Raw genomic sequence first — 15,128 nt, forward strand, 5'->3', positions numbered from 1 at the left:
CAATATTGGCTTGACTATGATTTTGTAGAGCTAGAACACCACCTTTGTTGAGAGCTCCTACCTTGTCTCTATAGCTCCTCTGCAATAATATAATGGAACTGATGCCTACATTACTCTCTCCGCAATATTTAGCCTTCATGAACGCTTTTAATCAATAATAAGCCCGAGGTACCATTGTGGGCAAAAAATAGTAAGACTTTTAAATTTTCGCGCGAAAAGCCGTTCGTCGAAACATTTATTTTCTAGGATCGTTGGCTCATCTGTGCCAAAATCTCATCAAAATAATCATTAGTGTTCGGTATACGCTTGTCTTTCTTAAGTAAATAAAGTGCATTCGGCGATTTTTACGATAAGTGAAATTATTCAACAAAGAAATTCTATTAAATTTTGCGTTCGGAGTTCTGAAATGTTAAGAATGTTGGAAAAGGCCTTCGCTGATTGTTTGTCGCGAGCAAGTGATTTTATTGGGATAAATTATTTAAACGTTAAAGACAAACCACGTCCAGGACGCCCGTCAATAACAGCTGATGATCAACATGCCAATAAAATTAAGGAATTGGTGCTTGAGATTCACTAAAAATCACTAAATTTTTTTGAAAAACATCGTGTGTGAAACAATGCTTTCCGATTACCAGAATGTCAGGAAACTTATTATTACTGGCTTGGATCTATACTTACGACCCGAAAACAAACGATCAAACGGCCGAATATCGTGGCAAAGGTGAGCCGAACCCGAAAAAACTACGAACCAGGTCAAAAATTAAGGTTATGTTGACAGATCTTTGCCATGACATTTCATTTGGCCAAACTGTCAAAAAGGAAAACTATTCGAATGTTATGCATCGTTTGCATGAACCCATTCTCAAAACGAGGCCGGACTTGTGGGCCAACAACTCTTGATTTTTGTCGCACGTGACTTCTGGCTATTCAGCAAACTCAAACGACCGCTCTGGGGAAACCGTTTTGAGTCAATTGATGACATTAAACGTAAACCGCTAAGTTAATTGAAGACTATTCCGGAAATTGATTTTAACAACTGTTTCGAGGATGGCACAAATGTTTTGGGGTCAAAGGGGATTACTTAGAGGAGAACGACATCAATTTTGAAGAATAAATTAAGAATTTCAAAGTTATGAACAATGTCTTACTATTTTTTTCTATTTCACCTTATCAATAGGTTGTGATAATTCGGTGGTGGAGCACGGTGCTCGCTCGTTCCAAAGATGTGGTTGGCCTTGGGGAAACGGTCGGCGCAAATGATTCCACAAATATTAAATAAAAACCAAAAAGTTTCTATAATAAATATATTTAATTATAACAAATTGGATCAACACTTACCACGTCTGTATAGCTGAGAGGTCGCAAAAGAAGAGAGCGCGCGCAACTTTTTTAGTTAGTGTTTAGTTGCGCGCTAATTAAAACTTCGAAAAAACTTCGAAAAGGAAGAAAAGAAAAGATTACTCTGCTGATACAGACGTGGCAAAAGAAATTGGGCGGGGCGGCGTTAACAGGTTGAAAGCGTGATCCTACGAATGAGGACAGACGAACGTTCGCCGAATTGGATATCGCATTGAGATACTCTTCGGTTAGCCCGTAGAGGGTAGATCGAAATTTTCCTTTTACCATAAGAGCAACGTGGTCAGGGTAAGCTGTCAGTAGCTCGAGTTCTCCTTGCAGATCACTTACCACCAGCAGCCAGAGCCGTGGATAAAGTATCCCATCTGAAAAGTACTTCTGCTAACCTTTCGAGATACCTTTGTACCATCACACTGCGCAACAATCATTCAGTTTCAAATGAAACATATATGAAGTGCTTGAGTTTCGATTCCACTTTAACGGTCGGACGTTCTTGAAGTCTCCCTCAATGTCGAGATAGGTGCCTACAGCATATTCACTGTGTGTAAGGACTCCCTCCAGCCACTATGACACTATGTTACAGCGTGCAGAGCAATATTAATCGACTTGCTTTTAATGTGGGCATTCTGAGCTCTTAATAGTTTATTCTTTGATGGTGGTGTTCTATTCCAAATAAAAGTTTGTAAAAGTTCATGAGGCTCTCCAAAATATTCAACAGAAACGAGGAAACGGTATTGTACTTCAAATACTTAGAAACCATGTGAGAGCTCTTTTCAGCTTTCGGTATAAACAGCAGTCTACCGGTCTGACTTGTTTCCAATTTATTTTAGCTATTAAATTGCATAATCTTCTACCTATATACCTTTAAAAAGCACAGTTCCGTCAGACAATTTTTATCTCAAAATTTTCAGTTTTTATCAAAACGATAAACAATATATATCAAATTGCATTTTTAGTTAGCTCACCAGCATCGTGCCCCTGACTTTCGTTTATGTACTGATCCCTGGTATATAGAAATGTCGAGGTATGCGTATTCGCTACCTACATATATCGAACTCTTATACCACATATATGGCTGTTTATGTCTTTATTTTTATCTAATTAAATAATGTGGTGGTTTCTTCATTGTATTCGATTATGCATTTGTATATACACTTGTATTCCGCCCTAATCTATCTATGGAGTTAATGCGATTAACACGCTAGTTATGCCTCACCATTTCATAGGTACTACGTGTATATAATGGGCATAACTGAATTGACTTTTGCCATTTGATGTTACAATTTCAATTCTAGCAGGAACGCTAAGCGCCAGAGGCAACAACACAGAATCTTAACAAGAGTACATAGTGCCGTTAGGAAGTGTTAATTAACGCGCGAGTCTCTTTTGGTAGTGAAAACGCGAGTAAAACCTTTCGTACGCACAGCGAACTATTCGTGGAGTGACAAGGATCAATATGGGCACAAGTAGGCGCTCTTCCAGCGTGGCTAAATGTAAGTTGTGTATACTTAAGAAGGATAAAAAAATGTGGTTAAATTATATTATGGTGATATTAAATATAATCATATGGTTTCTGTGATGTATTTGTAGTATTGCCGCCCACATTTGGTAGACGACATATGCAATGCCTATTGATGTTTGTCGGTTTCGCCGCTGCATTTTCGATGCGCGTTAATCTCTCTGTCGCAATTGTAGCGATGATGGACCGCAAAGCAGCAAATCCAGATTTTCCAGTGAGTATATAAAGCGAATCCTAACGTAATGAAACGATTATATTTATTTCACATTTTATAAACCAAATCCTTACAGGAATATCACTGGTCCGAAGAGACTAAGTCGCGCATACTTAGCAGCTTTTTTTGGGGTTATATTTGCACGCAAATTCCCGGCGGCTTACTGGCACGACGCTTCGGCGGAAAAGTAATGTTGTTGAGCAGTATCTCCATAAGCAGCATAATGGCGCTGTTAACTCCACTCGGCGTCGCCTATGGGGACTGGAAGTTGCTTTGTTTCATGCGTTTCCTACAGGGTTTCGGGCAGGGTGTAACAGTACCGTCCATGCATACTTTACTCGCCAAATGGGCACCGGTAACGGAACGTGGCTCGTTGGCTACCTATGCTTATTCAGGTTCACAATTCGGCACTGTTATAATGTTAGCTTCAAGCGGTGTGCTCGCTTCCTCGTCCATGGGTTGGCCCAGTTGTTTCTACATACCCGGCAGTTTTGGTCTTATATGGACAATACTGTGGATCATTTTGGGTGCAAGTTCGCCAAGTGAATGCAAAAAGATTAGCGCTGCCGAACGCGCACTCATTGAAGATTCTCTACAGCAGCATGTTAAGCCGCAAGATGATGGCAAACCCAACTTATCTGTACCCTGGAAACACATCTTCACATCCGTGCCATTCTTAGTGTTAATGGCGACACATTGCGCAGGGGCTTGGTGCTTTTGGACGTTGCTCACACAAATACCAACCTATATGAAGAGCGTACTCGGTAAGGATATCAAAAGCAATGCTTTGCTCTCGGCACTGCCGTACTTCACGATGTTGATTTTGGGTTTGGCGTGTGGACCGTTGAGTGATTTCTTGGAGAAGGGCAGCCATTTGAGCGCGACCACAAGTCGGAAGATTTTCAATTCCATTGGTCAATGGGTGCCGGTGCTCAGCTTGATTTGGTTGGGTTACATAAAACGTGAACAAGCGGACTTAGCGGTTTTCTTGTTAACCTTCACCGTGAGTATCAGCACAACAATGCATTTGGGCTGGCAGGTGAATCACATCGATTTGGCACCAAACTTCGCCGGCACGCTCGTTAGTCTGACCAACTGTGCGGCGAATGTTTGCAGCATTATTGCACCTCTAGTGGTGGGCTTTATCGTCACCGACACGGTAAGTCTCTGTTTTCACATCAAGTGTTGTTATTACTATTGAAACATATTGCTTTCTCGTTACTTCCAGAGTAACCCCAACCAGTGGCGCATAATATTTTTCATTGTGGGAGGCATCAACTTTCTCGGTAATCTGCTGTTTGTTCTATTCGGCACCGCAAAAGTGCAGCCCTGGAATAGTGAACGCGAAACGAAAGTTACTAATGGTAAAGTCGATGCAGAGAAGGCGCAAGAAATGGAACCTCTTAATGAGGAAACGATTGATGTGCCAATAACAAAGGCAGAATCGCAAATGTCGCTTTAATTTTTAGACAGTACTTTTTTTGTTTGTCAAGTTAGTGGAATTTAACATTAGCTTGTGTACAATATTGTTTAGTCAAACTTTTCCTTGAGATTAAGCTTCATAGTTACTAGGTTTTATAGATTCTCAAAGGTCTATACTTTAGTTTGCAGTATGAATATATGCGGTGATAGGTGTTTTGCATGTAAGTAGATAAATAGATTTGGAAGATATATTTAGGTAGCCTATAGTCAGTATGTAGAACCTAAGTATAAGCTTGTTCGAAAGCTGACAATGATAGTATAACGGAATACAATATGAGTTAATGAAATTATTATTAATATGCACAGAGGTATAAATATGCTTAATGTATTTATTAAAAAATATTTGTATATAAATAAACATATAAAATTGTAATAATATTTCGCAAAATTTTTATTTACAATGGTTAGACATGCATACATTTAATTACAGTTTCCAGCTGCTTTTTTCTCACAATGTACATCAGAAAACTACCTGCTAAAATTTTGCACTAAAAAGTTGTGATCTTCGATCGACAGTTTTGACTTTAGTAAACTCATCAAAAATACAAAAATAAATTCTTCATTTCAAGGCTTTCAAGTCAAGGTTTTTATTTATATAACATGACAAACATTTAAACCATAATTCGTTTATGAGCAATGGAAATTAGGACTTAGCATTGTTCTGTAAGCCAAAGTTTTGGTATCATAAAGGACATAGCAGCAATTATTCATGGCTAATCTTCCGATCGAGAAACAAAATCAAGAACTTACTTAACCTAACCTAGCTCTTCAGCGAGTTACAGCAATCAGAAAAAATAACAAGTAAAAAAGCAATTTCAACAATTTTCACGTTTGGAATTAAAAAACTGTACGACTCACCTTTTTAACCAAATTTCAGTTAATTCTTGTGCACAAATGTAGGCAACGTTTCATTTGGGAATTCCACAACGTTTGTATAGACTTTTAGTCACACCATACATTTAGGATTTGTTACAAAAATACCAAATACTTTACTGAAGTTTCACACCAAATTTACTTGAAATAAAATAAATTTTTTTTTATGAGTAACTAAAATATAGTGGATTTCAATAAAGTAAAGTAAAGTCACTTTCAATTAAATTAAAACAAGTTTGGATCATCTAGGGTATACATGGCAAAGCCTAACAATCTGGTAACACAATTTATTTTGCAAATTCAAGATTTCAAAGTCAAAATGAGAACCACCACTTTGTCTTTGACGTATTTTACGTATTTTAGATTTCACAATTCGGAATTTGATTGCTGTGGTTAGAATAAGATATATGTTTAAAAATAAAGACGAGCGTACTCAATCTACTGTTCTAGCATTTTTATGGCCCCACCAAAGAAAAAACTTTCCACACGGATTGCGTCAAAACTGAGTTGATATATCAGTCAGTATTTGCTAAAGACTTACACAGCGGAGCCAATAAAACTCAACAGAAGCGAAAAAACATTACGGAAATACATATATTTTCGGTGAAACCCGACACACGCCTCGCAGACACAAATAATACACATACAATTTTATTTACTTACATATATACTTTGTTTCCTCTATAGTTAAGAGACTGAATTTATCTGATTATGCGATTTTTTATTCACGCATGATAAGCGCTCGACTAATTAGCTGGATAATCAGTCTTTTAAAGGGGAAAAATCTGCAAAATTATTATCACTTCTCATAAAATTTCAATTCAGTAGCTTAACAGCCGCAGCGCTGTTCAGAAGTGCTAATTTTGTTTAACTTCCTGCAATTGTTCAGCGTGTTATTTGTAAATAAGCTAATCGCAGTTTACTTAAAATGGTGTTGAATGGAGAAACTTCAGGTGTGCCCAAATGTAAGTATGCACGCGATTGCGCTCAGAAGCAAATATTTTTGTATGGAAGCGCATGTAGAGAAAATAACAAATGTTGCTCATACGCCATGGCACGCGACTAAATATAGTGTTTAATGAATAAAGAAGCAGTAGTTGCCAGATAAGAGCAGGTGATTGACATTGATAATAGAATAGTGATAGCAGTTGATATTTAAGAGAAAAATAACGTAGTAGATAATAAAATAATTGAGCAATCAGCGTGTCAAGCCTTAAAATCAATTAAATACTGTTATGTAATTATCGTGATAATATAGATATCTGTTTAACTCTCTAGATCGTGGCCATTGTTTAATTCGTATGGTCCGAATACGCTGAAAATATACACCCAGGAGCGGTTTTTTGACTATTTTGGAAAGAAAAGGCATAAGAGTCAGTTAAATTTTAAAACAAAAAAAATAAAGAAACTAATATTTAAAAATGTATCATTCATTATCAACCTGGAGAGTGACCGTGAATTATCGTACTTGCGCAATCTATGAAGTTCTCGGCAAAGAGCGACCGCTTACGTGTAATTAATTTACGTAACATACCCTTATTTTCGACCGACCTTGACGTGATTGTTACCGACTGGTACCGTTTCATTCTTGAGGTATCATTTGCTTATATCTTCTGTAGTAAAAATGTGAATGGATATTTTGAGGTCCGAAACTTGGTTTGCAAAGCATACTACATATCTTTCTTCAACTTTGTTTGGAGTCCTTCATCCATGGATTCATAATATTTTTTCTTCCGTATAACGGATAAATATTAACAAATTTTGTAGAATAGATGATCTTATTGCCTAAAGATATGAAATGACGGAGGAGTTTCACGTTTTGATATATTTTTTTTGTGGATGGTGTGAAAATTTCATTAGGTATTCAAGCTTCTTCTTAGATGTAAAAAGTTAGAAACAGGTTCGAGGCCCTCATTTGCGGTTTGCAAAAAAATGAAATGATAGATAGTTCTAATAACAGTTATGAACAATAGAAAACCATAACCTTCAAATATTCACTGAAAGCTTGAAGCTTTTGGCAGGATTTGAAGCGCTTTTGTGATGACAAAATCAATAGAGAAAGCCGGATAAAAACCAAATATAAGAAATATTGCAATGATAGAATAAAAATCGTCAAATATTCACTGAAAGCTTAAAACTTTTGGCAAGCTTTGAAGAACTTTTGTAATAACAAAATCAACAGAGACATTTTTTCATACCATATCCAAATAAGAACCAATCCTAAGAATTTTTTACAATGATGGAATAAAAATCGTCAAATATTCATAGAAAGCTTGAAGCTTTTGGCAAGCTTTGAAGAGCTTTTGTGAAGAAAAATCAACTGAGACATGTTTTCATACGAAAGACAAATAAAAACCAATCTTTATATTTTTTGCAATGATAGAATAGAAATCGTCAAATATTCATTGAAAGCTTCAAGCTTTTTTGATGAAAACAGAGGAAGCGAGATAATAAGTAAACTTTAATCTTTTTACAATGATAAGAAAGAAAATCATCAAATATTCACTGAGACTTGAAGCTTTTGGCAAGGTTTAAAGAGCTTTTATAATGACAAAATCAACAGAGAAAGCCAGATAAAAACCAATAATAAGAAATATTGCAATGATAGAATAAAAATCGTCAAATATTCACTGAAAGCTTAAAGCTTTTGGCAAGCTTTAAACAGCTTTTGTGACGAAAAACCAACTGAGACATGTTTTCATACGAAAGACAGATAAAAACCAATCTTTATATTTTTTGCAATGATAGAATAGAAATCGTCAAACATTCAATGAAAGCTTAAAGCTTTTGTAATGAAAACAGAGGAAGCAAGATAATAAGCAATCTTTAGACTTCTAACAATGATAAGAAAAAAAAATCATCAAATATTCACTGAAACTTGAAGCTTTAAAGAGCTTTTATGATGACAAAATCAACGGAGTCATACTTGTATGTTCGTAAAAAAGACATATAAAAACTAAAGTTTAGATTTTTGCAATGCCATAATAGATACTTTTGAATTGTTGGATAGTTTTAAGTATTCGATCGGTAAAAAACTGTTTTTATGTCAAACATTTTTCTTTTTATTATCTACAGTAACCGCGCCCACCTTCGGAATACGCCATTTGCAATGTTTCATGATGTGCATCGGTTTCTCGGCCGCTTTTGCGATGCGCGTTAATCTCTCAGTAGCCGTTGTGGCAATGATGGATAACAAAGGCGCCAATCCCGACTTTCCCGTAAGCACGATTGAGCAAATGTTATTGTGTGATTTTTTTTAAGCCACCAAATATCTATTCTAGGAATATCACTGGTCGGAGAAGATCAAATCGCGTATACTCAGCAGCTTCTTTATGGGCTACATGATCACGCAGGTACCTGGTGGCATGCTATCGCGTCGCTTCGGCGGTAAAATAATGTTGTTGCTGAGCTTCTTCATAAGCAGTGTGCTAGCATTGCTCACACCATGGGGTATAAGTTTGGGCGGCTGGAAGCTTTTGTGCGCTATACGCTTCCTACAAGGTTTGGGACAAGGCACAACAATGCCCGCTATACATACACTCGTCGCTAAATGGTCACCAGTGGAAGAGCGTAGTTCACTCTCAGGTTACAGCTATTTGGGCGCACAATTGGGTACGGTCGTTATATTGGCCTCAAGCGGTGTACTGGCTTCCTCCAGTCTCGGTTGGCCAAGTCTTTTTTATATACCCGGCGCTGTGGGTCTCGTATGGTCTGCCGCGTGGATCATTTGGGGTGCTAACTCACCCGATGAATGTCCTAGCGTAGGAGCAGCTGAACGCGCGCTCATTGCTGAATCACTGAATATGAAGGCGAAACAAGACGAGGGTAAACGCCCGCTACCTGTGCCATGGCGCAAAATCTGTACATCGCTGCCTTTCTTGGTTACACTACTGTCGCACTGCGCCAATTCGTGGGTATTTTGGACGCTACTCACACAAATTCCGTCGTATTTGAAGAGTGTGCTCGGTATGGATATCAAAAGTAATGCACTGCTCTCGGCGCTACCTTATTTGACAATGTTACTTTTGGGTCTGGCCTTCTGTCCACTGGCCAATTACTTGGAGAAGAGCAATCGCATTAGTGCCACAACAAGTCGTAAGCTCTTCAACTCAATTGGTCTATGGGTGCCGGTCATAACGCTGATTTGGTTGGGTTACATGACGCGCGAGCAGACCGATTTAGCCGTCATTTTGCTGACATTCACAGTGGGCATCAGTGCGGCAACGCACTTGGGCTTCCAAGTCAATCATATTGATTTGACGCCAAACTTTGCTGGCACCCTCGTGGGCATGACAAATTCGGCGTCACAAGTCGCAAGCAGCATAGCGCCACTGGTGGTGGGCTACGTCGTCACAGATACGGTTAGTTGTTTACATATTTCGCTTTCCTTGTTCTTTTTGAAAATTTATTTTTCTTGATTTTTGCAGAAAAATCCGGAACAGTGGCGCGTTATATTTTTCATAGCCGCCTTCATCAGCTTTTTCGGCAATTTGCTCTTCGTTTTCTTTGGCACAGCCAAAGTGCAATCATGGAATGATGAGCAACCGGGGAAGGTCTATGAATTGAAGCCACTTAATCAAGTAGTTATTGAAGACTCAGATGTGAAAGAAGAAATTACGAAATAAGCTTTTGTCTGTAAATTTATAACACGACATACATATAAGTTTCTTATCAATATTTGATTTATGAAACAAGTAAAAAGATTGCATTGTCAAATCCCTAACTAAATTTTTAACTTTTACGGTTTACGGGTTAGATTAATAAAGAGTAGCAATGTAAGCATCGAGAATGTAGGCTGTGAACCCACCTTCGTAACCAATACTCGTAGGGAGATCCTTGACATAACTCTAAGCAATGAACACATGGCCGGTCTCACCTTGTGGTGACGGGTGTTGCAAGAACCCTGAATGTAAGCTCACAGGATCATACCGATCACAAATTCGTATTCCTAGAAATACTAACTGGAATATCTTTAGGGAAACTCAAGGATTAAATGTAAATAGAGTGAGACAGGTAGATAGTGTGAAAACGGTGGCTGGAGTTGAGAGCAGGCTGGCTGCGACAAACTTTCTCACAATGAACACTTATCACTGTGCCTGTCCACTAAGGGTGATCACCGGGAAACAACCCTTTTCAAACAAACAAACAAATCTCATGGTGGTCTAGTAAACTCTCAGTGCTTAGGCAGTCAGTTCGCAGGCTTTTCAACAAATCCAAACGCATGGGCAAATGGGACGAATATAAGCAGCACATAAAGATGAAATAACGTCCACGAAGACTAACAGATTCAGAAAATTCTGTAATAACCTACCCTCGGCCCCAGAGTCAGCCAGAAGGCACTAGGCTTTTTGCAAAGCCAAGACAGATACAGCATTACCCAACAAAAGACTTGATGGGACTTATACGACCAGCACAGAGGACAGGTCAATGGCACTCTTGCTTGCGCACTTCCCGGAGTCGGTTCGAGATGGCCAAATTTCACCAGTGGTAGCACATAGGCCAGATCGCTCGGATTTGACAGCTGTATGGTAATTATTGACTGCAGAATCAATCAAGTGGACGCTGACATCCTTCCCAAACTATAAGTTCCCAGGGGCGGACGGCATCTTTATAGCACTTTTGCAACAAGGTGTACAATATCTCTCGGCCCATCTTTTGACAAGTGCATAAGAAGTCTAAACCGTTTATCAGCTTTTACAGCTGATCTGGGTGCCGAGGCATAAAGGAGTAGCCGGCAATGAGCTGGCCGACGAACTCTGCAGCGGCTTCTGGGATGAACCATGCATTGCAGTCGGGTCCCACGGGAGAGAACGTCACTAGCTGCCGCTCCAAGTTACTATTGGGAGGTTACAACATTGCAAGGTTTAGAGATAAGCCGAGACAAATTCCGTCTCCTTATCGCTCTCTATACTGAGCACAGCAGGCTCAACAAACGCTTGTTCAACATGGGCAAACTGCCGGTTTTGCGACATGGAGCCGGGGACTCTAGAATACTTGCCCTTGGATCCACCTACGTGGAAAGGGATCACATCACTTTAATCGCGTTCAGAAAGCTTCTGGAATAGTTCAGAGTGTTGGACCTTTATGGCCATATGTTTTATAGGAGACAGCAAAATAGACGTTAGGTCGCAGTTCAAAACCTCAATTATTTTCTATCTATTTAGGTTAGGTTAACAGGCTCATATTTGTGAAGCCACGGATACACGGACAACTAGAGACGCTTGTTTTGTTGAAATGCACAGAACGCTAGGTATGTATCGAACCTTGGTCTGACAAACGCGACAGTGGAAGAAAAGTATATATAAATGATCAGCATGACGAGCTCAATTGATTTAGCGACGTGACGTCCGTCTCACTTTCTATCTGTATACACACGAACTTGTCTCTCAGTTTTGGAGATATAAATTTTGCACACGTTCTTTTCTTTACTAACTGTTAGATCAAAACCAAGTCTTTGGGTGGAGAAATTTTTTAGTTGGCGAGATATTTTTACGCAATTTGACACGAACTACTTTCCAATGTAGCAATCTAATCTCCGAATAAAATGTACAGATCGGACCGCTATTGCATAAAGCTACCATACAAACTGACCGATTACAACTTAGTCCTTGTGTAGATCACTTTTTTATTTTTGAAGATTTTATTAGCTTCGTTACAACCAAATCAATTATCAGTTTTCTACCTAGAAGCCTAGATACCATTATGATAATCATAAAATGGGTGGAGGACAGAGAACTATAGCTATATTTGAGAAGACAGATTGGTTTTAATGGAATTACAAAAGTTGTTACATTTTCATGACCACGACTGTGTGATATTGGCGCCAATAAGTATGCAACGGTTTCTTTCAGTGTTACCGCCAGCTAATGATCGTAAAGTGGCCCAAAACACAGAATCTTTTATTTTCCAATCCCTTATAAAATATAATTATTTGTTATCAACGAATAGAGATTGCTGCTTAAGGGCGATACCTTTTTTAACGATTGCGCTAAATTTTGAGAAATTAGCGTCTGACGCAACAATTATGAAAATGTTAACGTAAAATAAAACAGCTGAGCTTATGAAGTCGATCATTTTATTCACTTTCCATTATTCCGCACTTATTGTACTTGTTGAGCAATTAAATGATTATTATCACGGCATTTTGCTGCACTGATGTTGGCTGATATAAAGTGATAAGTTTTAGATAGATAGTTTTTATAATGCTGATTATATCGCGCTATCGATATTTCTCATAACAAAATAGTTATTGCTCTTATCTTATAATCTTAATAGCCAGGAAAGTCAAATTTTAAAAATGTTTAGATAAAAGAGGACAGAAGAAACTACTATAGGGTTTTCCAATAGCGATGAAATGATTTCTAAGTGTCGTTTGGGTCATTTTTCATATGTCACGGGCTCTATTTTTACACTCTTGCAATCAGTTGCTACAGTGTATTATTGTTTTGTTCACCAGCCAAAGGGTTATGTATGTACTTGTATATATAAATGATCAGAATGACGAGAAAAGTTAAAATCTGGTTGACTGCCTGTCTGTCCGTCCGTCCGTCCGTGTATGGGTTCCTTAGTACAAAAAAAAATTCGAGTTCGTAGATGGGCGTAATCGGACCACTGCCACTCCCACAAATCGCCATTAATCCATACAAAGCACTAAATTAAGATATGAAGCTGTAATTTGGTACAGAGGAACCCAGTAGCAAGTGGCACCAGTGGGTAAAATATTTTGAAAAACTGGGCGTGGCCCCGCCTGCATATATCTCCTAAACCACTCACCCCATAGTATACTGTTAAAAACTACTAAAAGCGCACTAAATCAATAACCAATTACGCCAGACAATCAATCTTACCTCCGAAATAGTATGAGAAGGCTTTATAGGAGCCGGTATGAATATTGGACGATAGGTGTTGTACCGCCCACTTTTTAGAGAAACCATATATCTCGGGACCCAACCCACCGATTTCGACAAAATTTAGTACGTGGCATTCCTCTCATACTACTATGTCACAGTGCGGCGAAATCGAACTACAACCACGCCTACTTTCCATGTAACACAATTTTGAATTCCATTTGCTTCTTTCACTTTCCAGCACACAAAGCAGGAGGTATGTATGTATATAAAATAATGGGCTAAAACTCTGCACTAATAATTCGTTTAAAGTGTGCCACCTTATGACCAAAATTGTCCAAATCCAAACAAAACTGTTCAAGCCCCTAGGTACCACTTATAGTTGACTTTTGACCGAAAATATCGTTCAATGAAAATGAAATTCAGACAAAAACCTTTCCTGCCAATAGTAGTCCTGACAGTTTGGTGTGGGTTTTGGTCTGGTGGAATCATCGGTCCGTACTTCTTTCGAAATAAATTTCGTTACAATCAATACAGAGCGGTATAGATCGATGTTAACCAATTTTTATGCCAGTAATTGAAAGAAGTTTATCTTGACAACATCTGGTTCCAACAGAACGGAGCTACGTGTCACATAGCACTTGCAATAACCGAAGTATTGCAAGAAATTGTGACACTGAATGTCCTCCAATAAGTTGTGATTTAACACCATTAGACTACTTTTTATGGGGTTATTTGAAGTTATTGGACTTTAGCAAGAAACTGGACTCTCTTTAAGCTTTCGAAGTCAATATTGAACGTGCTATTCATGACGTACGACTTGATTTAGTAGAAAAAGTGCTCGAAAACTGGGTTCATTGAATTCGTTCCTGCAAAAAAAGTCGTGGAGGTCATTAGAATGACATAAAAAATTTCACATAAAATAAAAAAAATCATTAGATTTTCTTTAAGAAATAGTGTTTTTGTTTTGGAAAGAAATCATATTATTCTTATTGGAAAACCCTGCAGAAACATTATGCGGCAAGCAAATAACCAAATGAGCAATATACACCGTCATGTGGTCATTAAAGTATATTGTACCCATATCATAAAAGAAATAATTAGTCAAAAAAGAGTCTCGAAAATTAAGTGCTATAAATATGTACTTAATTAGTCTCGAAACTAAACAGCATTTCATTTGCGATACATATACTTTATATATACTTTCTGCCATTATGCAATCTAAAACTCATTAAAAATTAATAAAAATTGTAAATATTTAATATAATTAATTAATTTTTTACGTTTAGTGACTAGCGAATAGAACAAACAAGTTTCGTAATTGCGATAGGCCGCCATAAACAAATAAAGTTGTAATAGAAACCACTTAAATGAGGCATGCAATTACACGCTCTTATATTGTGTAACTTATGACTATAGAAATTCTTTGGTACTTTCACTGTTCCACTCTGCTTCCACTTCATTAAAAATAAAAAATAAATTATATAAAAATGTAGAAAAGTGATGATTACTCTTCTTAGCAAACATTTCCTAGAAATATGTTTTTAATTATTAGGTAAATAAATATATTTGGTTAGTCATTATTTAAGGACTCTTCAAAATCTAACTAGTTGCCTAACTCAAAAGCTAATAACGCGTTCACCTAAGTAGTTTTATAACACCAAATCTTAATTGTCAATCAAATTTTAATCAAATCAAAATTTAATCAATATTTTTGCGACATACATATGTTATACTGACACCTCATCAAAAGAGTGACATGTATAAAAAATTAATCAGCTACTTTGATACTCCGCAAAACGGTAGTGACCCACTCTCTTGTACTTTAAATTAAGAC

General features: G+C 37.7%; 2 protein-coding genes across 2 annotated transcripts; both read left to right on the forward strand.

Annotated features, from left to right (window-relative positions):
- The first annotated feature begins 2,640 nt into the window (after positions 1 to 2,640).
- On the forward strand, positions 2,641 to 4,875 carry LOC120771234 (putative inorganic phosphate cotransporter). The gene is made up of 4 exons (XM_040099146.1): positions 2,641 to 2,849; positions 2,947 to 3,089; positions 3,166 to 4,248; positions 4,318 to 4,875. Exons 1-4 carry the CDS (start codon positions 2,813 to 2,815, stop codon positions 4,549 to 4,551), a joined length of 1,497 nt encoding a protein of 498 aa, XP_039955080.1. The 5' UTR covers positions 2,641 to 2,812; the 3' UTR covers positions 4,552 to 4,875.
- A 1,416-nt stretch (positions 4,876 to 6,291) lies between these two features.
- Positions 6,292 to 10,069, forward strand: LOC120771241 (putative inorganic phosphate cotransporter). The gene is made up of 4 exons (XM_040099157.1): positions 6,292 to 6,409; positions 8,520 to 8,662; positions 8,726 to 9,805; positions 9,872 to 10,069. The coding sequence occupies exons 1-4, from the start codon at positions 6,373 to 6,375 to the stop codon at positions 10,067 to 10,069; spliced, it is 1,458 nt and encodes a 485-aa protein (XP_039955091.1). The 5' UTR covers positions 6,292 to 6,372.
- Positions 10,070 to 15,128: the final 5,059 nt, after the last annotated feature.

The sequence above is a fragment of the Bactrocera tryoni genome, chromosome 3 (assembly GCF_016617805.1).
Source record: "Bactrocera tryoni isolate S06 chromosome 3, CSIRO_BtryS06_freeze2, whole genome shotgun sequence".
Taxonomy (NCBI): domain Eukaryota; kingdom Metazoa; phylum Arthropoda; class Insecta; order Diptera; family Tephritidae; genus Bactrocera; species Bactrocera tryoni.

What these genes read in the sequence shown, in the direction of transcription:
- LOC120771234 (XM_040099146.1), top strand. Translation starts at nt 2,813, where the DNA reads ATGGGCACAAGTAGGCGCTCTTCCAGCGTGGCTAAAT. An exon ending in CAGCAAATCCAGATTTTCCA is followed by an intron (nt 3,090 to 3,165) that starts GTGAGTATATAA and finishes AAATCCTTACAG; the next exon opens with GAATATCACTGGTCCGAAGA. An exon ending in GCTTTATCGTCACCGACACG is followed by an intron (nt 4,249 to 4,317) that starts GTAAGTCTCTGT and finishes CGTTACTTCCAG; the next exon opens with AGTAACCCCAACCAGTGGCG.
- LOC120771241 (XM_040099157.1), top strand. Translation starts at nt 6,373, where the DNA reads ATGGTGTTGAATGGAGAAACTTCAGGTGTGCCCAAAT. An exon ending in AACTTCAGGTGTGCCCAAAT is followed by an intron (nt 6,410 to 8,519) that starts GTAAGTATGCAC and finishes TATTATCTACAG; the next exon opens with TAACCGCGCCCACCTTCGGA. An exon ending in GCTACGTCGTCACAGATACG is followed by an intron (nt 9,806 to 9,871) that starts GTTAGTTGTTTA and finishes TGATTTTTGCAG; the next exon opens with AAAAATCCGGAACAGTGGCG.